This window comes from Hippocampus zosterae, chromosome 11 (genome assembly GCF_025434085.1).
Source record: "Hippocampus zosterae strain Florida chromosome 11, ASM2543408v3, whole genome shotgun sequence".
NCBI classification, from domain to species: domain Eukaryota; kingdom Metazoa; phylum Chordata; class Actinopteri; order Syngnathiformes; family Syngnathidae; genus Hippocampus; species Hippocampus zosterae.
The window spans coordinates 23,538,740-23,565,305 of NC_067461.1; the positions used below are offsets into that span (position 1 = coordinate 23,538,740).

The following is a 26,566-nucleotide window of genomic DNA, read 5'->3' on the forward strand; positions in this document are numbered from 1 at the left end:
TAGTTGCTTTCTCGAATTTCAAAAAACTTCTGAATGTTTTGGCAGAGCAGGTTATTGTGTGCTTTGTACATTAATTGGGCGATTTTAAAGTCAACCAGGTCATAAAATTTCATCGTATTTAATTTGATAAATAGTGGATTTGTGGGTTCCGTATATTTTGATCTATTAATAATTCGTATTGCTTTTTTTTGTAGTTTGAGAATAGGGAGTGTGTTTGTTTTGCAGGCATTTCCCCATATTTCCACACAGTAGGTCATGTATGGTGATAATAATGAAGTGTATAATGTGTACAAAGATCTCTTATTTAGCACTTCCTTGGTTTTGTAGAGGATCCCTACGGTCTTGGCTATTTTTCTTTTTACGTTATCGATATGTGGTTTCCAACATAGTTTTGAGTCTATTACTAATCCGAGAAACTTGGTTTCATACGCTCTTTCTATTTCAATTGAGTTTACCATAATTTTAGCTTGGTGTTTGATTGGTCTTGTGCCAAAAACAATTGACTTCGATTTTTTTCAGGTTAAGTGACAATTTATTTCTGTCGAACCAGTTTTTTAATTTGTTTAATTCGTTTTCTACGGTTGTCAAAGTAAAATACGTACAGTAGTTTAATGTTTATTTTTTTCTGTCTTGGGGGAAAAAAAATTGTATTTTGGATCGTTTTGTTGGACGCATTCTTTGGTTTATGACAATGTTTGCATGCGTGTCATACAGTTTTCTTGCGAGTTGCAAGTAACTGTCCCGTTGATCACCGATGTCTGGTAATTCATGTGCATACTGACTGAAGGATTTTTGTTGCCATTTGCATTGCTTCCTTGCTGGATGGTGGCTTGTCATCAGGAAGTGAATCCTTGTTTTTTAAAGTTTCGTAGATTTGCGTTTTTCTACTCCAAGTGTCTGCTGGATCTTTTTAACTTTGTGTCCGGCCTCGCTCAAACGGATGCATTTTACTCGCTTCGCTCCAGTCGTTACAGTTCTTCTACATTTCGATGTAATGATCTACACGACGCAAGTGAATAAAATTAAAATCTTTTGCAATTACAGTAAAACGCACGCCAATAAAAAGTCGCTTACACGTCTTCGTTTTGAATCTGATGAATGAAAACCGCGAAGCGAACACGTTTCTTCGGTCATGTCGAGTGGGTGCAGCTTTTAAGCTAGTGCCGCGTTCTCCAGGACGTAAGTGAATAAAGTTAAAATCATTTACAATTACAGTAAAATGCATGGCAATAAAAACTCACTTACACGTCGTCGTTTAGAATCTGATGATTGAAAAACGCGAAGTGAAAACTTGTTTCAGCGTTGTGTATTTTCCGTCGCATCGGGTGGGCGTTATGTGTATTTAAGTTCCCGCGGCATTACACCTCCATCCGGGTTGCGGGGAGTGGAATTTCCGCTTACGCAAGTTCCGTAACACGTAATATCGTAGTCAAAATGTTAATGCATAGGTTTTTATTCCGAGTGAAGGATATTCCTTTCCATAGAATTCCGGGGATGGGAATATTTACTGTAGCATCATTTGTCTATAAAATTGTAAAAGAACACCTTTGCATAACAATGTATCCTTAACTCGGTGTTAAGGGCACCAGCATTCTAGTCGGGACTGCTTGAATTGTTTGTTGATTTATTTCACATTAATTTACATTAATAAAAGCATTTTCCAGTTCGATAGATTTCAGTCACATTTTTTTCTCATTTCTTCTTAAATCCCTTTGGATCGTGGCATGATTCATTTTTTTCTTGAGATCTTACAGCCTCCTTCTTTGTCTGACATATTCTATTGATGTGATTTCTTAATTTAAGTAATGTGGTTAAATTGAACTCAACTTTCCTAAAACTATTAATCGCTACTTTGTGATTTAACAAGGGGGTGTGGGGGCAATTACTTTTTCACATCGGGACAGATAGTCTACAATTTTTTTTATGCCTTAATAAATTAAATTGTCAATTAGAAACTGCACATTGCATTTCCTAGGGTAGTTTCTGTGTAATTTTAGAATTGGTTTGATGGAGTGCTGTGTACATACATCTACTGATGCCTAGTCTGGACACATCATCAGTGATGTTCCTGGATTCACTGGACGTTTCGGGTCTTTCAACTATCAGACGCCCTCCTCCAGGTGACCCAGCCGGGGTTGATCAAGTCCCGGCTTGTGTCCAGACAGCTAGCTAGCTACCATGACTCCATGGATCTCCTCTTTTGAGCCACAGCCATCTTGAGGCTCTTTCTGCCGCTTCAGTGGTATTCCGGATGGCTCTCCTTTTCCTCTCTCCATTGATGCCTAAGCTACAATAGGCTCTGGCCAAGGAACGGGCTGCAAATCCTCTGCAACCAACCTCCACAGGGAAACACCTTGCTCTCCAACCAGCCAGCTGGCAGTCGCTGACCAGTCCTGCGTACTTGGAGAGCTTCCTCTCAAAGGCTTCTTCCAAGCGATCTTCCCACGGCACTGTCAGCTCCAGCAGCACTGCTTGTTTGGTGGACTCCGATACGAGGACAATGTCAGGTCGTAGGGTGGTAACTGCAATATGGCTGGGGAACTTCAGCTTTTTTTCAAGATCCACCAACAACTGCCAGTCTCTTGCAGATGTCAGGATGCCTGCAGATGATGTTCTGCTGGCCGCGGTAGGCTTGTCCCCAGCTCTGACAAAGGCGATGGTTTTGTTGGAGGGGCGGAACTGTTTAGCCCATGCCAGCCCTGCGGTAATGGCTTCCGCGATAGTCTTAAGGACTTGATCATGCCTCCACCTGTACCGTCCATCTCCAAGTGCCCTTGTGCAGCCACTGAGGATGTGTTCCAGGGTTCCTCGCTTGGAGCACAGTGGGCATGCCGGTGTCTCTGCTATGCCCCATGTGTGCAGATTTGATGGGCTTGGGAGCACATCATAAACTGCCTGGATGAGGAATTTAATGCGTTGCGGCTCTGCTTTCCAAAGCTCTGCCCAGGTCACTTTCCTCTCAACTGCGTTCTCCCATCTTGTCCAAGCACCCTGTTGTTTCATTCCCACAGCCTTGCAGGTTCTTGAGTCCTCCACTGCTGCTCTCACCTCATCCTGGACAAGACGTCGCCCCTCCTTCCCCTTGGTGTTCAGCTTGGGAGATGGAAAGGATCCTAGCCCAGCTCGACCTCGTGTGACCACTCCAGTCAAGCACCTGTGCCGGAGCCTTGCATCTGCCTCTTCAACCGCTTCCTCTGCCCTCCATTTCCTGCCAGTCCTCACTTGGATCCCAGCCTTAGCCACCTTCGGATCTCTTGAGTCCCTGTATTGAACCACTTCTCTGGCTCTGGTGACCTTAAATTCCTCCTCCAAGGATTTGAAGGGCAGTTGCAGTTTGTTGCTGTTTCCGTAGAGAGCGATGCTGCTCAGGCTCTTTGGAAGTCCTAGCCATCTCCGGAGGTGGCTGCTGACCTTCCTCTCTAAGGTCTCAACTGTCGAGATGGGGACGGAGTAGACCAGGAGGGGCCACAGGATCCTGGGAAGAATGCCGTGCTGGTATACCCAGGCTTTAAACTTCCCCGGTAGGCCTGACTTGTCCACTGATTTCAGCCAGCCATCCAACTCCGTGCATGTCGACTGGATAGATTTTGTGTCTCTCAGAGAGCAGTCGAAAACCTTCCCTAGGCTCTTGACCGGCTTCTCTGAGATTGATGGAATGGCTGTGCCTGAGATGGTGAACCGGAACTTGTTTTCCACCTTCCCTTTCTTTAGCACCATAGATCTTGATTTGGCGGGTTTGAAACGCATCCGGGCCCACGCCACCAGTTTTTCAAGACCCTTCAGAATCCACCGGCAGCCTGGGACTGATTCTGTCGTGACTGTGAGGTCATCCATGAATGCCCTGATGGGTGGTTGCCGTTGTCCGGAGTTCGTGCGGGGCCCTCTGCACTCTGGCTCAGCAGATTTTGTGAGCATGTTCATGGCTAGCGAGAACAGTGTCACAGAGATAGTACACCCTGTGATGATGCCGATCTCCACCTTGTGCCAACTGGATGTCATTGCTCCTGAAGAGATCCTCATCCTGAAATTGCTGTAATAATCAGCGATGAGATCTCTGCATCTGCTGGGTACATGATGCTTTATCAGAGTGAGCTGGACGAGCTTGTGTGGAATGGAGCCGAATGCATTTGCCAGGTCAAGCCACAGCACTGATAGGTTGCCTTTGTTCTCTTTGGCCTCCCGAATAAGCTGTGTGACCACACCGGTATGTTCCAAACATCCTGAAATTCCTGAGATGCCACCTTTCTGGACAGATGTATCGATGTAGGAGTTCTTTGCCAGGTAGGTACACAGCCGCTTGGAAACAACACTGAAGAAAACCTTTGCCTCAACACACAGCAGGGAGATGATGCGGAACTGGTCTAGCTGAGTGGAGTTTTCCTCCTTCGGGATCCATACCCCTTCAGCCATTCTCCATTGTTCAGGGATCCTTCCCCTTCTCCAGAAGACTCGCAGGATTGTCCACAGACGCAGAAGGAGTTTGGGACACTCAGTCTTGTACACTTTGTATGAAGTGCCACTCGGTCCTGGAGCAGAGCTCGCCCTTGCTCTGCGGACAACCTCCCTGACTTCCTTTAGCTGCAGCTCCGACATGTCGAACTGCTCTTCAGGTTCAGGGGGGTCTATGAGGATGTTGCATTCTCCCAGCTCCTGCTCTCTTGCGGGGTCGCTGTACGTCTGCTTCAGATGTTGGTTTATGATTTCCTGCGAGGAGACCAGATTGCCACTCCGCTTCTGCCCCAGCAAATCCTTCGTGAACTTGAAGGGGTTAGCGATGAAAGCAGCACGCTTCCGTGCCCTCTCGCGTCGCCGCCTCCGGTGCCACTCTGCACGGCGGAGAACTCTAATCTTTTTCCGTAGGATGCACATTAGCTGGAGTGAAACCTTTGTACGTGATAAATATGAAAAGGAGTAAACCCCTATTTCACAGCACTCTATCGAAGAGAGACTTGCGTAGTTTCGGGAAGAATATTCAGTAAGGTGGTCTATGATGTGATCTATATGCTGGCCTACAATTTTCTTTCTTGAGCGTCACAATAACATGAATTTCACTGCTCAAGAGTCATGACGGTGTTGTGAGGTCTCAGATTTAATCAAACCCCAAAGACAAACTTTAGAAAGATCAAAGAGACTGAGAGGCAAGCACAGTGCTGAGAGCAGTGTTTTTCAATCTTTTTCGAGTCAAGGCACATTTCAGACATTGAAAAAATCCAGTGGCACACCACAAGCTGAAAATGTGAAAAAAGATGATTTTAACAATTAAAGTGTTATCTTGTTATTATAAGCGTTTTTTAAAATAAATATTGAAGAATAACACGTTATCATAACACCTTGAATGGGAATCAAATCCACATCAATCAAATATTTTATAATCTTTCATATCTATTCTCACTCAGTCTGATAAATGTTTTGGATGAACACAGATCTGTTATCCTGGCAGCAATCGATGAAAGACAAACGAACCTCTTCCTCCGCGCTCTCATTCTTTCTATGTTTTTAGTTTTCACAGCAGTCAGGCTATTTCTTTAGCCACTTCGGGTCCAAACAACTAATTTATAATGGCTTTGCAGGCGGGAATTATTAATTGCTCTGCCACTGGGAGTTTTTTATATCGCCACACGTTCGTTCAGAGACATGGTAACTTGCTTTCAAGGCTCTCTCGCTTACCTTTGCGGTTTTTCTCATGCATGTTCCTTGTTTCTCTGTGTTCACGCAGGCGAAAAAAATACTTTACATTTTTGTTTCGAAGTGAAGGGTGTTTTGCTTGGAGATGGCATTTAGGCTTACTTGGGGTCCATCTTGCTCTTGGAGGGCTTTTCACCACATTCCAAGCACAACGGAGTCAATGATGTTGCATCTCCGGTAAAAGTAAATCCAAATGAAAGATTGCTTTCGTTGTGCTGCCTCGCGTTAGAAACTTTGCTTGTCTTGAAGCACAAGGCAATTCGCTAGTTGCTGCTGCTACCTACCGGTATGGAAGAGTACTAGATGATTACTCAGCCATCCGACAGGCATACATACATACAGTACATATTGGATAATTTTCTACGAAACACCTGACAATATCCCGAGGCTTTCCCACGGCACACCTGACGATATCTCGCGGCATACCAGTGTGCTGCGGCACGGGGTTTGAAAAACACTGGCTTAGAGGAATTTATGAGCCCACTTGTGCAAGAATGTCATGAGTATGCCGTCTCAAGGTAGCCATTTCCACTACTCGAGGTTTTTACCTGATTTCAGTCTGAAAGTGTTGGTGAAGTCTCCAGTCCAGCACAGAATACAGCGAAGTACTCTTAAAAGTCATAAGCTCACTCTTGGTGCTCCACATTCCTCGGTTGGCACCTCCACTCCTTCCTGTCCCCTCCCCCCTCTTATTCCTCTGACACCTGCAACGCTCTGCTCATATTTTTCAATGCAAACGTCTTCACAAACAAAAACAAAATCCACAAGCACCTGGTCTCCTCTGCACTTCCCCTTCGCCGACCTCCCTACCCATTGTCAACTGTTATCACCGTGCCTCAATAATCTCAGACCCCATTATCAAATTCAAGACTTCTTCTGGTCAGCTTGATCCCCTCCCCACAGTCCTGGTCAAATCCTGCTTACCCTCTCTGCTTCCCTCCATATCAGTTCATTCCTCAATGTCCAGCTTCAAAACTGGAGCTTCAAAACTCAACTCACCCCAATCCTGAAAAATCCTGGTTCAGACCCCAATGATTTCAATAACCTATGCCCCATTTCTTGCCTTCCCTTCATCTCCCAAATTCTTGAAAAAATGGTTGCCTCTCAGGTCCACTATCGCCTCATGTATAACAGTCTGTATGAACAATTCCAGTCTGGCTTTTGTCCCCGTCACAGTACAGAAACAGCCCTCATAAAAATCAATAATGACCTTCTCATGGCAGTATCCGATCCGATCCTGGGCAGTCGGCCCCTGTCAGGGACTTGCCCCCCCCCCCCCCCCCCACACCCGACACGAGTCCCGTTGGTGCCTTGCCAACAATTCCTTCCCACACCTCCCGCAAGCCACCCTTCTCCCTCCACGTCCCCCCTCCCCATTTGCTCTTCGTCATCCCCCAGCCCCCCACCACGCGTCACGCCTGCTCCCTCCCTTCTCCCTCCTCCCTTCTCCTCCTCATTCTCTCTTTCCACTCTTTCACACCCTTTCACGTGTCTGGCATAGTTTGCTTTTGTCACCCACCTTTCACACCCTCCGCACTGTCTCCTTCCTCCCTTCTCCTCATACGCTCCTCCCGTGCAACTCCTTTCGTGACTTATTTTATTCCCTTTCGACCCAAACGTCCTCCCACACTTCCCACACTCAAACTTTACCTGTCCCTCGTTCCTGCGGTGCATCCGCTTTTCGTGCATGGTTAGACCAGCTACCTATGTACCCAACCCATCATTCACTATCCTAGCATTCCTCTCCAGTCTTTCCTCATTCCCTCCCAACTCATATCTATGACCGTTCTCATTTTCCCATTTATACAGGTGATCCATTTGCTCACTCACTCTCCGCTTCCATCCTTCCGTCGCTCGTCAATCTCCACCTCCGTCCAGTCCATTCCTGCATTCCTCATCACTCTCTTCCAGTACAGCACCGTCTTCCTCTTGCGCCCCATCTTCTTCCCTCTTTCTTCCAGTTCCTCCTACCATCCCAATACCATAGCTTTTGTTAGTCTTTCATTTCCCATACTCATCACATGTCCGATTCTCTGCAACACTCGCCTCTCGATTTTCCACTCAATGGATTTCACTCCCAGTATTTTCCTCACGTCATACATATTCACTTCTCTTTCTTGCATTTGCCTTAGCGGTTCTCCATTCCTATCACTCCACACATACCTATAGCACCTATCCATCCATTTCTGTAGTTTTCCCACATCCACGTTCTTACCTGACAGTCATACTGCAAGCTGCTCTCTACACACGCCTCTACTACTCTCCCTTGCCACCTCTTTGAAAGTTGTATCCCTTTCAACGACCCTTTCACACTCCCCCATAGCTTTCCTGCCCTTTTGATCCTGTTTCTCAAGTCTGCCCGAGTACCATTCCAGCTTCCTAACACTCTGATCTCCTCTCCCTCTTGTGTTCCAAACTCCAGCACCTCCTCCTTCTCCTCATTGTTCCTCTCTTCCCACTGAGTCATCACACTTTTCACTCTCCTTACACTCTCATGTATCTCTCATTTCGTTTCCACTATATGCAAATAAGGCGCTCGACACTCTCACTTCTTTTGTTTCCCAGCTCCCTCTCTCCCAGCCATGTTCACCTGCGAATGACCCTCCTGGTATCCACCTCCACACCACCATTTTCTCCTGCCTGTTATCTCGGTTCCTCGCCGCCAACGCCTGCCTCATCACCGCCTGATGGTAGATGTTAAAGAGGTTCGGTGATGTAGAGCATCCTTCTCGCAGCCCTCTTGCTGGCATCCATCCTCCACTCCCTCCCTCCCTTCCCCTCACCTTATATTCTGTCGTCTCATGCAGGTCCATAATGGTATCCAGACATCTGCCCTTCAACCCATACCGTTCAAGCAGTATCCACAACGTTGGTTTGCTCACTCTCGGATACGCCTTTTTCAAATATAACAGTCTTGCACATGGCCAGTCGTCATCCTTCATATCCTTCACCCCTTCCTGAGTCACTCTCTTTCTACAATCTTCTACATCCTCCTGTATGTGTACTATCATTTGCGTTACATCCGCTGTGGACCTCCCTTTCCTAAAGCCTGCTTGGTTTTCGTCAAGGAGCCTCAGGTGTTCGGCCCACCAACTCAGTCGCTTCGATAGCATTCTTCCTAACACTCTGCTGCACATACTCAGCAGGCACACTCCTCTATAATTATTTCTGTCGTTCCTGTCCCCCTTCTTATGTAATGGTACCATCAGTCACACTTTTACGCTTCCATACCACTGGTCCGCTCTCTGCTCAAACATCTTCCACACTATCTTAATCACTCTTTCTATCACTTCCTCACACTCACTCCGTATATATCCTATTCTCACCACATCTTCTCCTGGTGATGTATCTTCTCCTCTTGTATCTCCCTCATAGGCTCCATGATTTCCTCCCTCTCAGGCACCTCATTCATAATCTTGTTTGCGTCGCACGCTCTTCTATTGTCCCTTAGATCTCCGGCTCTTTGAACCGCCTCTTCGATCACTCTCGGTTCTTCCACGTACCTCTCCCTCGACACGCTTTCAAAATGCTCCTTGAACTCATTTGCTGTCACAGTTGTGCTCCGAGCGGCCTCTTTGCTAACTTCCTCAAACATTTGTACATTTCGCCAAGCCTCCCTGTAGAACATGCTTCCTGACAGTCCTCAATCACCCCTTCCCACCAGTCTCTTTCCAGCCTCCTCAGCAACTTCTTCAATTCCTTCCGAGTTTCCTTCACTTCCGCTTTTAGTCTCGTGTGCTCTTCTTCCATCTCTCCCACTCCTCTCCCTCCTCTCCTCACTCTCAACCTTCTCCTCGCATTCAGTGTCTCCATTTTCTTGTTTCTTCTGTCTACACTCTCCCATATCCTCTTCTATCTCCTCCTCTCTCCCTACCGTCAAAGGGTTAGATATTTCTTTTCTCTCCCCTCCACATACCTCCACTGCTGTCTCCACTATTATGTTCGCCAACTCCGTCCACCCGCTCTCCTTTACCAGTCCTTCCTTGTTCAACTCCTCCAGTTTCTCTCTCGTCCTCACCTCATATTCTCTTTTCTTCTCCTCCTCCTACAACACCTCCCACTTCGCTCGCACCACTCTCCTCTGGATCCTCTCTTCTGTCCTCCATCTCTTCCACTTCCCATTCACCTTCATGCACACCGGCCTATGGTCTGACACACCGCCGCCACCACTCTCTCTCCCAGCCACTTCTGTTGTCCTTCCTCTATCCACGTCGTCAATGCCGCCCCCGTCAACATCACTCTGGTCTTTCCTCCCATGAACAAGCATGACCTGTTCCTCCTCCTCACCCAACCACACCACTCCGGCTTCTTCTGCCTTTAGTTCCGTCATCATCACCACTTCCCATTTTTCTTTGTTGACTCTTTCTGCTACTCTCCTCAACCTCTTCCTAAACATTTCTCTCACACTCAATCTCCTCACATTCCATGTGACTATCACTCGTTCTCCATTCTTACCCCGAGCTTCAGTGCGGTTTCCCCCTTCCCGTCCCGCCGTTCCCTTCCTCCTATCTCCCCTTCTTTCATTCCTCTCTCTTCTTTTGTCGTTTCTGCTCCTTGCTCCCCTCTTACTACCGGGGCCTGGATGAGGGTGAATCCCCACCAGGCTGTCTTTCACCCATCCTCCCACATGTCTTTTGTCCATCCCGCCTTGCTTGCGCTTCCTTCTCACCATCCCTATCCCACCCCCTGGGGAACCATCTCGGTCCCACCTCGTCGCGCCACGTGCGGGTCCTGAAAGGGCCCTCGCCTGACTTTTGTTTAAGGAGGGTTGTGGGGCGGCTACTCCCACTTCCCTCCGTTCCGCCGGGGCGAGCATTGGGTGTCTCTCCTTCCGGTGAGGTCCCTCCTCCTTCCCCTTTGGCTGGTGGGCACTCAGCCGCAGCAGGGGCTTGAGACCCCCGGCATTCCCCCTCGCGCCACTTGGAGGCATCCCACCATGCGAACAAACCAGTAGACTCTGGTTTAATCTCCATCCTCATCCTCCTCGACCTGAGTGCAGCTGAAGAGAGCCAATCTCTCTTTTTCGTTAATGGATGCTACAGCTTCTTGTTGCTTTCAACTTGGCTTGTAGCAGACGTGTGCACATTGCAGCATGACATCTTTGATCCACTGGTGAAAAGGACACTTGGAATCGCTCCTCTTTCATCTATAACTGCTTCAGACAAAGTGTATGCAGGAAAGTGGTTGAGTGCATGATTGTCTGTCTCGTGTTGTTTTTTTGTTATTTTTGTCTTTTTTTTGGTTGGCTTTTCTTTTGGTGGCGGTGCAGACACCCGCAGTGGCTCCTCTTGTTTTATGTTGAGAGGGAAGAAATTTCATCTGTGCTGTATGCTACACATACAGTGCATTTGACAATAAAGCTTATCCAATCCAAATCCAATCCAATCCTCCTTAACAGACGCTCCACCATAGGCATCACCCACACCCCCCTACGCTGATTTCACTCTGATCTCACTAGCCGCTCTCAGTTCATCCAACTCAATTCCTTCGCAGCCCTTCCCTGTCTCTTCTGGTGTACCCCAGGGCTCTGTCCTGGGACCCCTCCTCTTCATCATCTAGCTTTTCCCCCTCTACAATATTTTCTGTAATTTTGGTATTCACTTCCACTGCTTCGCGGATGACACCCAGCTCTACCTCTCAATCGCCTCCCTCCCAGCCTCCTCCCTCTTAATCAGTCTCTTAGAAATCAAATCTTGGTTTACACATAACTTCCTCAAGCAAACAGTGATAAAACAGAACTCCTCGCCGGTACCAAATCCACCCTACACAAAGTTGACAGTTTTTCTCTCACTATTTGACAGCTCTGTTGTGTCTTCTTCCCTTCAGGTTAAGAGCCTGGGTGTCATCCTCGAGAGCTCACTATCTTTCCACTCACACATCAATAACATAACCCGGACCGTATATTTTCACCGTCCCTCTATCACCCCTCACACCACTGCTATCCTTGTCCACAGTCTCGTCACCTCCTATATTGATTATTGCAGTTCACTGCTTTTCAGTGTACATCACATATTCCTCCTTGAACTTCAACTGGTCCAGAATTCTTCAGCCCGGATCATGACTCGAACCCCTCCTTTCATCACATCACCCCCATCCTCCGACAACTCCACTGGCTGACAATGATGCGATTGATAGGTCAAGAAAATAATACTTGAGCATGAGAAGCAAACAAGGTCAATAATCTGACAGAGACTTGGCACTAAGGGAGTCCTGAAATACATGTCTAACTTGATGAAAACATTGACAGGAGGTGTGCACGCTGGAGGGAGGACCCTCCTCTGCCACCTGCTGGAGACAAACAAGAACACAATCATTAAACTTTTATCTTAGATATTGAAGCTTTTTTGGTGAAGCACCGATAGTTTCTTGACAAACTGATAAAATTGGTTCGACCAATTTTACCATCATCTGATCCCCTTCTGATTCTCATTGCAGCTTTCTTCGAAACCTCTCACCCTATCTCGTAGTTCATGAGAATTATTTTGCTGACTGTGGTTTTGATTTTCTAATCGCATCTATTTCTTCTAATTTTTTTTCTTCACGAGCTAAAGATTGACAAAGTGAAGAAGGCAACAACATCACAGGAAAACACACATCATGCCACAATCCAAAGAAATTTGAGAAGAAATTAGAAAAAAATTTGAAATCTATTGTCTGATCAAGGTTACAAAGCCATTTCCAAGACTCTGGGGCTCCAGCCAACCACTCTCAGAGCCATTATTCACAAATGGGGATCACTCAAAACGGTGGCAAACATTCCAAGGTGTGGTCGTCCAGCTAAAATTACTCCAAGAATGTGATGACGACTCATCCAGGAGGTTGCAAAAGAACCTCGAACAACATCCGAAGAATTCCAGACCTTGCTGAGTTTGGATCACTGCTCACCACTCTACCATAAGAAAGACACTGGCCAACATGGCATCCATTGGAGAGTTATAATAATAATACAGTGCACTCCGCTTAATAGAACACCGGTTAATAGAGTAATCCGCTTAATAGAGCAAAAGGTTCTGGAACAGATTTGCCTAATGCAATTTCCTATAAAGATACTCCGCTTAGTAGAACAGATCACCGCTTAATAGAACAGGCCGTAAGCAATGAACATTGTAAACTAGTGGTTTTCGAAGTGTAGCTATCGCGATACTGTACCACTATCGCGAGAAAACGCGGTAGTTCTAGCCGTATACAGTAACAGGTAGCACGCGTCACTCCACACATAGACACACGCACGTCACAATGGCTTCAACTTCATTCAAGAGACGAGAGAGAGACGAAGTGTAGCTATCGCGATACTGTACCACTATCGCGAGAAAACGCGGTAGTTCTAGCCGTATACAGTAACAGGTAGCACGCGTCACTCCACACATAGACACACGCACGTCACAATGGCTTCAACTTCATCCAAGAGACGAGAGAGAGACGAAGTGTAGCTATCGCGATACTGTACCACTATCGCGAGAAAACGCGGTAGTTCTAGCCGTATACAGTAACAGGTAGCACGCGTCACTCCACACATAGACACACGCACGTCACAATGGCTTCAACTTCATTCAAGAGACGAGGGCTATCACCTGCGGATAAGAAGGACATACTCAGACGATACGATGCATTGCCGGATTCTCAGAAGGTACGCCCGCGGTTTCCAGGACTTCCCTCTTATCCAGCGCATTGAGAGGGAAGTCAACCGCAAAATTACGCACTCCTGTTTCCAGACAAAAGTAACGAAATTTTTCTCGTGATTTGAGATGTTTGACTGAAGTTGATTAAAGTTGTTGTTTGATTAAAGATATGGACGTCCACAGTCGAAATATCTCTTCTAACTCGTCAGCAGGGGTTTTTCTGCGTGCATAACTTGGTCGTTGACGTGTCTGAAGGTGTACCTAATAAAGTGTCTCCGGTTAATAGAAACCCCGCTTAGTAGAACAGAAGCGCTTCGGCCCAATGGTGTTCTATTAAGCGGAGTGCACTGTAATAATAATAATAATAATAATACATTTTATTTGTGGGCGCCTTTCTAGAAACTCAAGGACACCTTACAACCAGCAGTTAAAATCACGAATACAATGTTAAAAACAACATCAAATAAGATAAGAAAAAATACAACAAAAATAAATAAATAAAAATAATGGCTTTATGGTCCGAGTGAATAGGCTTGTCTAAACAGATGTGTATTACGAAGGTCAGCTGGGAGTGAGATCCAAAGCTGGGGAGCAGAGCGACTGAAGGCTCTGTTTCCCATGGTGACGAGGCGAGCAGGGGGAACAGAGAGGAGGAGAGAGGAGGAGGAACGAAGACAGCGGACAGGTGTAGGAATATGGATGAGGTCAGATAGGTATGGAGGGGTTAGGTTATGGATGGATTTGAATGTGAGGAGCCTGATTTTATATTGAATGCGGTGTAAAATGGGGAGCCAGTGGAGATGTTGGAGCACAGGTGTAATATGGTTTATGTATGGTGTGAGTGTGATAATGTGGCCGGCTGAATTTTGGACCAGCTGAAGCTTATGCAGCGTTTTTTGAGGAAGACCGAACAGAAGGGAATTGCAATAATCGAGTCGCGAGGTGACGAGGGTTTGAACAAGTATGGCAGTGCACTGAGAGTGAGAGAAGAGCGGAGCCGGTGGATGTTTCGAAGATGATAATATGCAGAACGAGTGATGTGGTTTATATGTGAGGTGATGGAGAGGATGCTATCAAGGATGACACCCAGACTCTTGACCTGAGGGGCGGGGGAGATGGAAGAGCTGTCGAAGGGAATGAAGAAATTGTTTATTTTGTTTAGGGTGGATTTGGTGCCAATGAGGAGGAGTTCAGTTTTATTGCAATTCAGTTTGAGGAAATTTGAGGTGAACCAAGATTATAATTCCTGCAGGCAGTTGGTTAGGGAGGATGGTGGAAGTATGGTATTAGGTTTGGTAGATATGTGGAACTGGGTGTCATCCGCGTAGCAATGAAAGTGAATGTGATGTTTCCTGAAGATATTACCAAGGGGAAGAAGACTAGAAACAGCAAGGGGCCAAGGACAGAACCATGAGGAACACCTGAAGTGAGGGGAAAGCGGTGAGATCTAAAACATTTGAGCTGGATAAACTGGGTGCGGTCAGAAAGATAGGAGCGGAACCAGGAGAGGGGGATGCTGGTGATGCCAATGGAGGAGAGTCTGTCGAGGAGGATGGAGTGAGAGATGGTGTCAAAGGCTGCACTGAGGTCAAGCAGGAGGAGGATGGCGAGTGAACCGGAGTCAACAGAGAGAAGAAGGTCATTGCATATTTTGAGGAGGGCAGTTTTGGTACAATCTTTCGGGGATGGAAGATTGAAATTGTTCGTAGAGCTTATTGGAGGAAAGATGGGTGTGAAGTTGAGCAGCTACTGTTTTTTCTAGAAGTTCGGAGATGAACGGAAGGTTTGATATGGGACGAAAGTTGTTCAAGTGGGAAGGATCAGAGCCAGGTTTCTTCAGTATGGGAGTGACAGCAGCAGTTTTGAGATGGGAGGGTACAATGCCACTAGAGAGGGAAGTTTGGATAATGTTAGTGATCAGAGGGGAGAGGGCCGGGATAGAAGCTCTGACTAAAACAGTAGGGAGAGGGTCAAGTTGACAAGTAGAGGATTTGGACTTATGGATTAAGATGGAGATTTAGTGGACAGATGGGGATGTGAATGCAGAGTACAGGTGGGTAGGAACCGGAGAGAATGGAGAAGGAGGGTTGGGAGCAGATGAAGGGGTGAATTGCTGGTGGATAAGTTGGATTTTGGATGTAAAAAATGAGGCCAGAGTATTATAAAAATCAGTGGAATAGAGATGTGAGGGAAGAGTGTCAGCAAGTTTAGTGAGTTTAGAAATGAGTGAAAAGCGTGATCGGGGGGTTACCTTCATTGGAACTGATTAAACCCGACTAGAAGATTGATTTGGCTTTGGATATTGAGTCCTTGTAATGGAGGAAGTGGGTAGTGTACATTTCTTTATGAATAGCGAGTCCAGTTTTTCTATATAATCTTTCAAGTTGACGGCCTTTTGATTTAAGTTGTCTGAGGGTAGGGGTAAACCAGGGTGCTGTTTGGTTGAAGGAGAGAGTTCGGGTTTTGAGTGGGGCCAGTGCATTGAGAATGTTATGGAGGTTTGTATTGTAGTGTGTCAAAAACTCATCCGTTGTAGAAAGACAATCAGTACTGGGGAGGTTGTTGATAAGTGATTCTAAATTGTCCGGGTTAATGTCCTTGATTTTACGGAAATGTATAATGCGTTGTGGGTTGGATTTGAAAAAGGACAGGTTAACATTGAATGAAAGCAATAGATGATCTGTGTATGGGAGGAGATCGGTTTTACAGTTTGTTGGTGATAATCCAATACAGCAGATCAAGTCCAGAATATGTCCTTTACTGTGTGTGGGAAAGTTGACAAACTGTTGAAAACCAAAACTGTCCAGACAGGAGGTAAAGTTTTTGGTGAGTGAGTTATTGATATTGTCCATGTGTATATTAAAATCTCCTAAGAGAATCACATTTGGTGATAGTGTATACAGATGAGTGAGGAGTGTAGTAATGTCAGTGATAAAATTCTTGTTTGGTTTTGGTGGACGGTAAATAGTGGCAATCAGTGTGGGAATTGATCCAGAGAGCTGAATAACTGTAACTTCAAAAGATAAAAAAGGAGGCACTTTTACAGGTGCAAATTTCCAATCCTCGCGCAGAATCATCGCGAGGCCGCCTCCCCTCCCAGTCATGCGAGGCACAGCGTGATAAACAAAGCCCGGTGGAGTAGCTTCATTAAGAGTACCATAATCATTTGGCTTCCCAGTTCCCAGGCGAAAAACATTGCCGTCCAAAAAGAACACAAAGGCTAATCTCACATTTGCCAAAAGATATTTTGGCAATCCCCAAATTGTGCATTGGAATCATGAGTCAAAACTTAAACTTTTTGGAAGATGTGCAGCCCGTTAACACCTGGCGTTAAAATGGCACAGCATTTGATAAAAACAACATGATGCCAACGGTCAAGTCTGCATACCGCCAACAAGTGGAGCAGCTGGAGCTCTGGTGCAGCGGACACAACCTCGGGCTGAACACGCTCAAAACTGTAGCGATGATCGTGGACTTAAGGAAACATTCTTCTCCATAGTTGCCCCTCACACTATCCAACTGCCCTGTGTCAACGTCGAGACCTTAAAGTTCCTGGGAATCACAGTCTCCCAGGACATGAAGTGGGAAGTCAACACCATCTCCATTCTGAAAAGGGCCCAGCAGAGGATGTACTTCCTGAGGCTGCTGAGGAAGCATGGCCTGCCACAGGAGGTGCTACGACAGTTCTACACAGCAGTCATCGAATCAATCCTGTGTTCTTCCATCACGGTTTGGGGCCGCCACAAAAAAGGACAAAATCCGACTTTAACGGACAGTTAGGACGGCGGAAAAAATCATTGGCACCGCCCTACCCACTCTTGAGGACTTGCACACTGCAGGAATGAAGACAAGGGCACGAAAAATCCTCCTGGATCCCCCGCACCCTGCCACCACCTTTTCCAGCTACTGCCCTAGGCAGGCGCTACAGATCCATGCGCACCAAATCCAGTAGACACTTAAACAGCTTCTTTCCTCTAGCCATTAACTCCCTAAACAGTCACTGACATAGTCACTCTTCTTCTACTACAAATACTGCTACTGGTCACTCTATAATGGTTCAATTATTTTCTGCACCAACTGTACAAACTGTCATAGTATTGTATTCTACCACTGTTCACTTTAGCTCTGCTTGATACTTTGCACATTGTCTCACAGTTGTCACTGGGTGGTACCACCGCACTACGGTTCACTTACATTACGAAATGTCCCTGCATACCTATTTGTCATGTCCTTGTTTACGATGATACTAATGCAGCGTGTTATACCGGAGACAAATTCCTTGTGTGTTCTACATACTTGGCCAGTAAAGATGATTCTGATTCTGATTCTGAATTCGCAATGCAGGAAATGAACACTAATCGCCAATCTAGCATCTGTCATGCAGATACAGTATGTGTCCAACTGCTGCATTTCACCCTGAAAACAGTCCAACTACCATATTACAAGTTTGATGACACCTGTGATACTAATCAGGCCTTTCCTACTACTACCTCTCCTCTCTATTGGAGACCGTCTCTCTGCTTGAAGAGGGGGTCGCGGTTCGGGTGATGCAATATGATCCTTTTGCTGTCTGTATTCTGCACCGGCTAACCAGGATAAGATTTGTGTTTGACCACTCCCCTGGAGGCATCTACTGGCGGCACTTTAGTTCATGAAATGAACCTCCAAATGTACATCTCCACATTCTGTCTTAAATGCTGTCCATGCGGCATCCATTGTTGCCTGGTCACCCTCTATTTGTGGTGCCTTCTCAATGTTTCTTCATTTTTCTCAAAATGGGGTTTCTTTGCCCGGCTGTGGAGTTGGGATTAGAATATGTTCCTTTTTTCAACTGTGGATTTTTAAGATAAGATTAAAAAAAAAACAACAACATTATTTGTCTCACAAGACAGAGAAAGAGAGAAATTCCCAACCCTGACCAGCACACTATGCCGTAATGAATAAGGGTGTGGAAAATAATCGATATTAATCGATACATCGATGCGCACGTGCGCGATCCAAGTGCATCGGCTCATTCACTGGGTACGACGCGATTGACGGGTGAAATCGCGATTCATCACGATGCATTGATGGGTATCGGTAAAATCCGATTCAAGCGCCGTTTTATTCATGTTAAACGTCACATATATGCCCTTTCCTAGGCGCAATGAATGCACCATCATTGCTTTGCGTTTTGTGTTGAATACGGACGGTAGCCGTGCGTCACATACATTCCAGTACACAACTAGCGAAACATTATGGAAGTTAGCGCAAGCAGCAGCAAGGAAACTACTATATTTAATGCAGCCACAACATTCAAATCTTATGTTTGGAAATACTACGGCTTCGAAAAGAAAGACGGAAAGCTTGATAAAACCTCCGTAATTTGCAAGGAATGTCGCACTACGAAGCAGCACCACAAATATGCAGACCCACTTAAAACGAGGGCACCAGATCACCGACAAGTTTCCCTCCCGCTTCCCCGCCCAGTTCCTCGTCGGACACCGGAGAAACTCTTGGTAAACCAGGTCAGGATCAGAAAAAAATTGCCTCTTATTTTGAGAGTCCCCTTGCAACTCACTGTGACCGCGCAATGGCTATAACTAAGGCCACTGCTTATTTCATATGCAAAGACCTCCAGCCTTAGCGTGGTGGACAACGAGGCTTTCAGACAGCTCGTGCACGTTTTGAAACCCAGGTATAAAATACCAGACAGGTCTGTGTTCACTTAAAACATATTCCCGATGTGTACAACAAAGTGAGAAGTGAGATTACTGTGTCGCTGAACAGTGCGCAAAGAGTTGCACTTACAGTGGATGTGTGGATGGGTGGACATCGTGCGCTATAGATTCATTATATATATATATATATATATATATATATATATATATATATATATATATATATATATATATATTATATTTCATGTAAGACACTCAGTGAGAATAGTCTGTTTGTGTTTACACTATAGCAACACCTGTGACTCTCAGGTGCCAAATTGTTTACATTTTCTTTGCACAAAACCCAATTGTGAAAGGGCTTAAATAAGTTGTTTTACAAGTTCTACTGTTTATAAGGAATAAAGTGGTATCCTTTTAGTAATACCATACTGAATTCCATCTTTTTAAAAACTTTTTTCTTTGCTTATTTGCATCATGTTTAATTGCACAATATTGCAACAAATTGCATTGTATCGTATCGGATCGCATTGATTTGAACTTAATGTGTATCGAATCGTATCGCATCGTGACGACGGTGAAACGTATCGCATCGTATCGCCAGAAAATTCCATGTATCGTTTAAGTATCGCATCGCTGGCAGTGGATCGAGATGTGTATCGAATCGTCCTCAGTGCTGAGATTCACATCCCTAGTAATGAATAGTTGAGGCCGCCACAGAGTCATAGAAGGTCTTAAGGAGTGACCCCTGAACTCCAAAAGACCTCAGTTTTTCTGAGCAGGAAGAGCCGGCTCTGCCCCTTTCTGATCATAGCGTCCGTGATGGTAGACCAGTTTAGTTTATTATTGAGAAGAACATCCAGGTACTTGTAGGAGGTCACCCTCTCTATGTCCGTACCCTGAATGTTCATTACTTGGTGATTGCACCTTTGTGATTCATTTGGTTTTCGTTAATGTGTCAGGAGTCCGATTTTTGACCAGTTGTAAATACAAAGTAGACAAAGGGGAGGCATCTGAGCCATTGAGGATAAAAGACCTGTCCAGCTCCTTTGGTTCTTCATTTTTACCTTGTTATGTGTCACAATACACTGTTGCTGTTGTTTTTATTACACGGTATTCTGTTTTAATTGTAATGTTTTCCGGTTCTTGAGAGTTCTGCTTTCTCTACAGGCCTCAGCTGTCTGTCTGAGGGCCCCGGTGTCAGAGTCTTTGTCCAGGCTTCAGAGGGATCAGCTCCAGAAATTTGCCCAGTATCTCATTAGTGAGCTACCTCAACAGGTATGTTTTTTTTTCTCATAAAATGTATGTTTTTGAAAAATCTTTAACTGAACAATTCTTGTGAAATCCAATAAAACTCCAATTGCTGGGTTGCAAACTAGAACCCACAGCTCTCTGGTTTCCAGCAGAGGTGGGGAACTTTTTAATCATTCTGGTATAAATGAGAGTTCTCTTTTTCCCCCTTTGAGGAGCAGTTATGCTCATCAATGATGCCATTTGAGGAGGAAAATTATAATTTGAGAAGATCCTGAAAAAAAGGGTTTTTAATACCATAAAAATAAAATAACCTATTACCCAGGGAGCTGAATGTAGTATTCATTCATTCATTCATTTTCCGATCCGCTCATCCTCACAAGGGTCGTGGGGTGTGCTGGAGCATATCCCAGCTGTCTTTAGGCAGTACGCGGGGGACAACCTGAACTGTTGCCAGCCAATTGCAGGGCAGACAGAGACTAACAACGATCCACGCTCACACTCACACCTGGGGACAATCTTGAGTGTTCAATCAGCCTGCCGTGCATGTTTTTGGAATGTAGAAGGGAATCGGACTACCCGCAGGCACAGGGAGAACAAGCAAACTAGACACAGGGAGGCCGGACTGAATGTAATAATAATAATAATAAATGCTCTTGCGATGCGAGGGTCCGGTCTCAATCGGCGGGGTCGTCACAGTGCGTAAAGCCGATCAGCTTCACCAGGGCCCGCCAATGACCAAGGTCTTGAGCCAGGTTCGCTGCATCCTCTAGAGTAATCCCCTAGTGCAGGCTGATGACATCAAGCCATCTCATGTGGGGTCTGCCGCATGGCCTTTTCCAGCTGGCTGTAGCTGGGTCGAATGAAAAGATGGCACAAGTGGAGTGTTCCAGGGGTAATCAGAAGAGATGTCCAAGCCAACGGATGCGCCTCTGGACGGCCAGTCGAGATGCGGGGGGCTGAAGGGTACGTTTTCTGAGGTCTGAATCGGTAACATGGAGGTGCCAGCTGATGTTCATGATGGTTCTGAGTGACCTGCTGTCAAAGCCATCGATCCTCTTTGCCAGGGTCTTGTTTAAAGGCCAGGTTTTTTTGCACCATACAAGAGAATGAGACGAACTACTGTATTATAGATGCACATCTTGGTCTTTTGGGACACTGAGTGGTGGCGCCAGAGGGGCCGCCATAGCGACTGCATAGCTGCAGCCACAAGGCCGCGTCTGTGGTCGATCGCCGGCTTGAGATCACCGTCGCTTGTTATGGTGGAACCCAGGTCGATGACGGAATCGATGAATTGCACTTCGCCTGAGCCAAAAAACGACGGAAGAGTGGGGTCCGTCACCGATACACATAGATTTTGTGTTCTGCCAGCTTACTTGGAGGGCCAGCTTTGCTGCTTGTGTATGGTATATGGAGAGAACACTGCTGAGGTGTTGGATGGTGTTGCTGAACGGGATGGTGTCATCAGCGCATTCAAAGTCAGTCAGGTGGATGTTGCCAAATGACACTCCTGAGACTTGCTCCCGGACTCGGATCGTGAGGTGGTCAATAACACAGTTAAATAGGTCAGGAGCGGCCATTCAGCCCTGTGTGACCCCACTGTTAATGGAGAACCACTCTGAGTTCTTACCATTCACACGAACACAGCTCTCTGAGTTGTTGTAGAGTTGCTCGAACAATGTGGTTATTTTGGGTGGAACTCCGAGGTACTTCAGGATGTTCCAAAGGGAGAGGTGGTCAACTGTGTCAAAGGCAGCTTTAAAATCTATGAAAGCCATAAAGAGATACTGGTCCTTTCGAAACTCTGACCTTCTCAACAATGAGTTGAAGAGCAGAGACGTGGTATATAGTGGACCTGTTGAGGTCAGCGGTGGCTTCGAACGTCAGGAAGAGCACGAGTGAGAACGATACGGGTGTACAGTTTTGCAGGTATAGAACGCAGTGTGATGCCTCGCAAGTTGCTGCAGAGTAGATTGTCGCCTTTCCACTTCCAGAATGGCAGGATGATGCCCAGGGTCCAGTCTGTGGGGGGGCTGTTCCACCACCCACATGTGGTTAAATGATGTGGGTGAGCTACTAGGCCATGGAGTCACCACCTTCTTTGAGCAGCTCTGCAGTGATGGCACATATTCCAGGTGCCTTGTGATTTTTTACTGTTTTTGTTGCTAATTTGACCTCATCGATTGTAACTCGGTCAGTTTTGCAGTTGGAGTTGGGGGTAGCGGACAGGAAGATGATGAAGGAGGTGGTGAAAGTGCTCTTTCCAGCCTTCAAGGCAGTCGATTTCTATGGTGATGCAATTTTCACTGGCATCCTTCACGAGGGCGGTCTTGATGCGTGGTCCGATTTCTGAGGTCATTGCTCTTTGCTGTTGATTCCAGGCGTTCGTCCTCTTCCCTCCAGTACTTCTCCCTGTCAGCTGCAATTGCTGCATTACATGCTGCATTCAGCCTCTGGTGGTACTCTGTCATATCACCGCAGAGATGAGCCTCACAGTGGCAGTCAATGATGTCGAGGGTCAGCTGTGAGATCCATGGTTGTTTGGGAAGAGATCTTGATCTTCCCAATACATCCTGGGCGGACTGGTTGACCTTTAGTTTGAAAGTCTCCCAGTCCGCAATATCATCATCGGCCAGGGCAGTGAAGGCATTGGCAATATGAAGAGGCAGTGGTGGGGTCACGGAGTTTGGAGGACATTAAGTGTGGCTGCGGCCTGGTAGATGTCTGATTAGATTTTAATTAGCAGCTGGGCAACCAACTGGTGGTGTTCTGTGCTACCCAGCTGTGCTCCTCTTAAGACCCTGCAGTTGGTGACGGAGGATCGCCAACGGCGGGGGATGATGATGTGATCAATTACCTAGCGGGTTCTTCCATCAGGATTATACCAGGTCCAGTGATGGATCTGCGTGCGGGGGAACCAGATGTCAATGCAGAGGTTGTTTGAATGGCAGAGGAGAAGCAGACATTTGCCGTTATCGTTCGTAATGTTGTCAGCAAAGGTGGTGCCAATGGGTTGTGTGGGGGTTTGGTGAGATGGTCCGTCTCTGCAGAAGGAAGAGAATTTTGCACTGGTGTTGGTGAGAATGATGATATTGTCGTGAGGTGGAGCTTTACAAACGACCTGTTGGAGTTGGTCGAAGAAGACTGTGTCATCGACGACATCTGTGGGGGTGTAAGCAACAATCACTCATCATGCCATGTCGGTGGAGGAAACGTGCAGACAGGAGACAATCATTAATTGCGATCCAACTGATGAGCGATTGGTGTGTGTTTGGACATGGCCAGCGCAACTCCATGGAGGCCCGTTCGGATATCGGGGCCACTCCATATAAAGCAGTGTTCTCCTGCTGTAATTTTGCTGCTGCCTTGACTTCTTGCTTGGCTCTCGACGAAGGCGGACACTTTTGCTTTCTGCGCTGTCCCCCACCCCACCCCCACCTTTCCCTGCTCACCACTCAGTCCTTGTGCTGTCTTTTGTCTTACTTTTCCTAGCCTCCTGTCGTATTTTCATCCTAAAAACAAACATGGAATTGGTTGGCTGGTCTCTCGATGCCATCGATGTCGATGCCACATTTTCTCGATGAGAAGAGCAGGCAGTGGGGAGCCTACTTGCCCCTCGGGGACTTTTGCTGCTAGGTACACCCTATATCCTTGGAGGAAGCGGAGAATGGTGTGCCTGTCAACACTGTCCGTTGAGGATTTGGACGACATCTACATTCTCGGCCTTCCGATAACAGGTATGCTACTGTTTGGTGTGAGCAGTTTCCTGATCTATCGGAAATTCAACCGACGGGAGCGGCTCTATTGGACGAGGCTGCCGGTCTAAGGATGGAATAACGCGGATGTCCAACACTCAGACTCAGACTGTGCTCAACCACAAACTGTTGCGGGTTTGGAGCGTCACAGGAGGATGGACAACAACTTGGAGAAAACTGGAATCCGTGTTCAATTACTGACTGAAATAATGGATTTGGCTGATCGACGCCACTAAAGAGACATAAGCCGCGGACTCAAGGCTGTCTTAAATTCTTGGGCAGCCTGCTACCAAAACAACATCTGCTATCTCGACCTTCCCCTGATGAAAATATGCACGGAAGCTAGTCCCCCACCATTACCCCCTCCCTCATACATTCCCTTGATTCACCGTCTTCATTATTTATGTCTTGTGACCTGTTGTAACTGTCATATGCTTGTGCAGGAGTTTTTTTGGCTCACTCAAATTATCCTCAAAATGAGGGTAGTTCGAGCGTGGGCTTTTTTCCCCCTCTCTCCCTCCCCTGTGGTTTCTTTCTGACCTTCGGGTTGAGTGAACGCTGGCGCGTTTTGGCTGCCGCCGCTCAACCCGTATTTTTTTGTGTTTTTTGTTATTGTAAAGTGTCCTTGGGTGTCTTGAAAGGCGCTTATAAATAAAATGTATTATTATTATTATTATTATTATTATTATATTGACTCATAGAGACCCACCATGGTGATTTTGTAGCAAGAGAGCTCCAGGGACAGCAGTGAAGCTGCTCCAGTGCGGAGAAGCGTTCGGACGTTCTATGTGGCAATGCATGTCTCGAGGCGTAGGTCAATCCATACTCGTTGGTCGCGGGCTTCCTAGGTTAGGTCCTGGTTTGGGCAGTCCGGTTTCTTCTGATTGGTTTTGTAACAGTATAAATTTCTCCAGGTAGGGTCTGCCTTGCCTTCTGGGGAGGTTCCAGACTAACAAGGTCCTGTGTGTCGGTACGCTGTTAAGATGGCATCCCCATCATCCGTCTATCTTGCAGAAGGCCAATAACCAACTCAGGAGAAATTTATATTGTTGCAAAACCGATCAGAAGAAACTGGCTGAATGTAAGGCGACATGTTAAATATTTGTGACTAACTGAAAATTGTTTGGAATAATTATGTATTCAAGTGCGGCCCAGTGGTCCAGTGGTTAGCGCATCGACCTCACAGTGCAGAGGTGCCAGGTTCAATTCCATCTCCGGCCTCCTTGTGTGGAGTTTGCATGTTCTCCCCGGGCATGCATGGGTTTTCTCCGGGTACTCCGCTTTCCTCCCACATTCCAAAAACATGCGTGGCAGGCTGATTGAACACTCAAAATTGTCCCTCGGTGTGAGTGTGAGCCTGAACGGTTGTTTGTCTCTGTGTGTCCTGCGATTGGCTGGCAACTGGTTCAGGCTGTCCCCGCCTACTGCCCGAAGACATCTGAGATAGGCTCCACCACGACCCCGCGACCTTGTGAGGATAAGCAGATCGGAAAATGAATGAATGAATGAATAATTATTAGATCTGTCAAACGATTAAAATATTTAATCTAATTAAAAATGCAACTGTCATAATTAACTCAAATGAACTAAAAAAATGTATCGTGATTACTCACATTTTTTATCATTTATGAATTTCCTTTTACATTTTTTGTCCTATTTTTCCCCATTTTAATGCTCTCATCAAATTGGAATCATGAATCAGTTTTCTATGTGCCAAATGCAAATATTTACTGAAATAACAATTTCAATTTTACATGAACATTTTTCACTTGGAGCAGTTGTTCACAGATAATCTCTCACACAATATTACTGTCCATCAACAACAGTGAAAAAAAATATTTTGTCACACAACAGCTGTTTTAACAGCTTTTTTAATGAAATAAAAACAGAGCAATATAACATTATAAAGTGCACATCTAAGGTAAACTAGTACTCAGCCTATAGTGGATTGAAACCATGGTTGCATACTTCGTTTTTCTCAAGTTTGTTTTGAACACAGCAGTCTGTTTCTGTATATTTGTTGAAGAACTAGACACCGGACACCATTGTTCGTTATGTGCGACTGTTTTCAAAACTGCCGGCCGTACAAACAAGCGCAAGCACTTCCCCCGTGCTGCTGGGGCAAACCATTCTGAAAGAGGGGGTTTTCACTCCCCCTAACAAAGTCAGGCTATGTTGATTATGTTGGTCCTTTTTGCGCGGAAGTCTCTATGGTTTTTGTGTCTACCTGATTTCGAATGACTGCACTTGGTTCGATGACAACACTGGAGACGTTTTATTTTCGCTAGGTCGGTACCACTGCACCGCTGAACTTTCGTTGTCATGTCACCACCACTGCGCACCGTCACTGTCAGACGAACACAGAGAAGCTCCACCCGCTCTATTTATATGGACACAGAACTCTGTAACCTTCCACACAAAATAGTTTCAAACAAGTAACAATCGTGGCAGTGGCATACATCGTATATCTGTATCATACACAGAGAGAAGAACAGGTAACTTTGGTCTTGTCAGTGGAGCAATCTGGCAACTTTTTAAAAGTAAACCTTCCATTCATAAACCCTTTAAGCATCCGTTTTCGGTGTCTCGCACTGCCATG

At 46.1% G+C, this 26,566-nt stretch overlaps 1 protein-coding gene across 2 annotated transcripts in view; it reads left to right on the forward strand.

Moving 5' to 3' along the window:
- zswim8 (zinc finger, SWIM-type containing 8) overlaps nt 1-26,566 on the forward strand; it is a 204,509-nt gene that overhangs the window by 32,313 nt on the left and 145,630 nt on the right. For both annotated transcript variants that reach the window (XM_052080981.1, XM_052080982.1), the window contains exon 5: nt 20,132-20,239. In XM_052080981.1, coding sequence (XP_051936941.1) covers nt 20,132-20,239 — 108 coding nt within the window. The remainder of the gene's footprint in view (nt 1-20,131; nt 20,240-26,566) is intronic.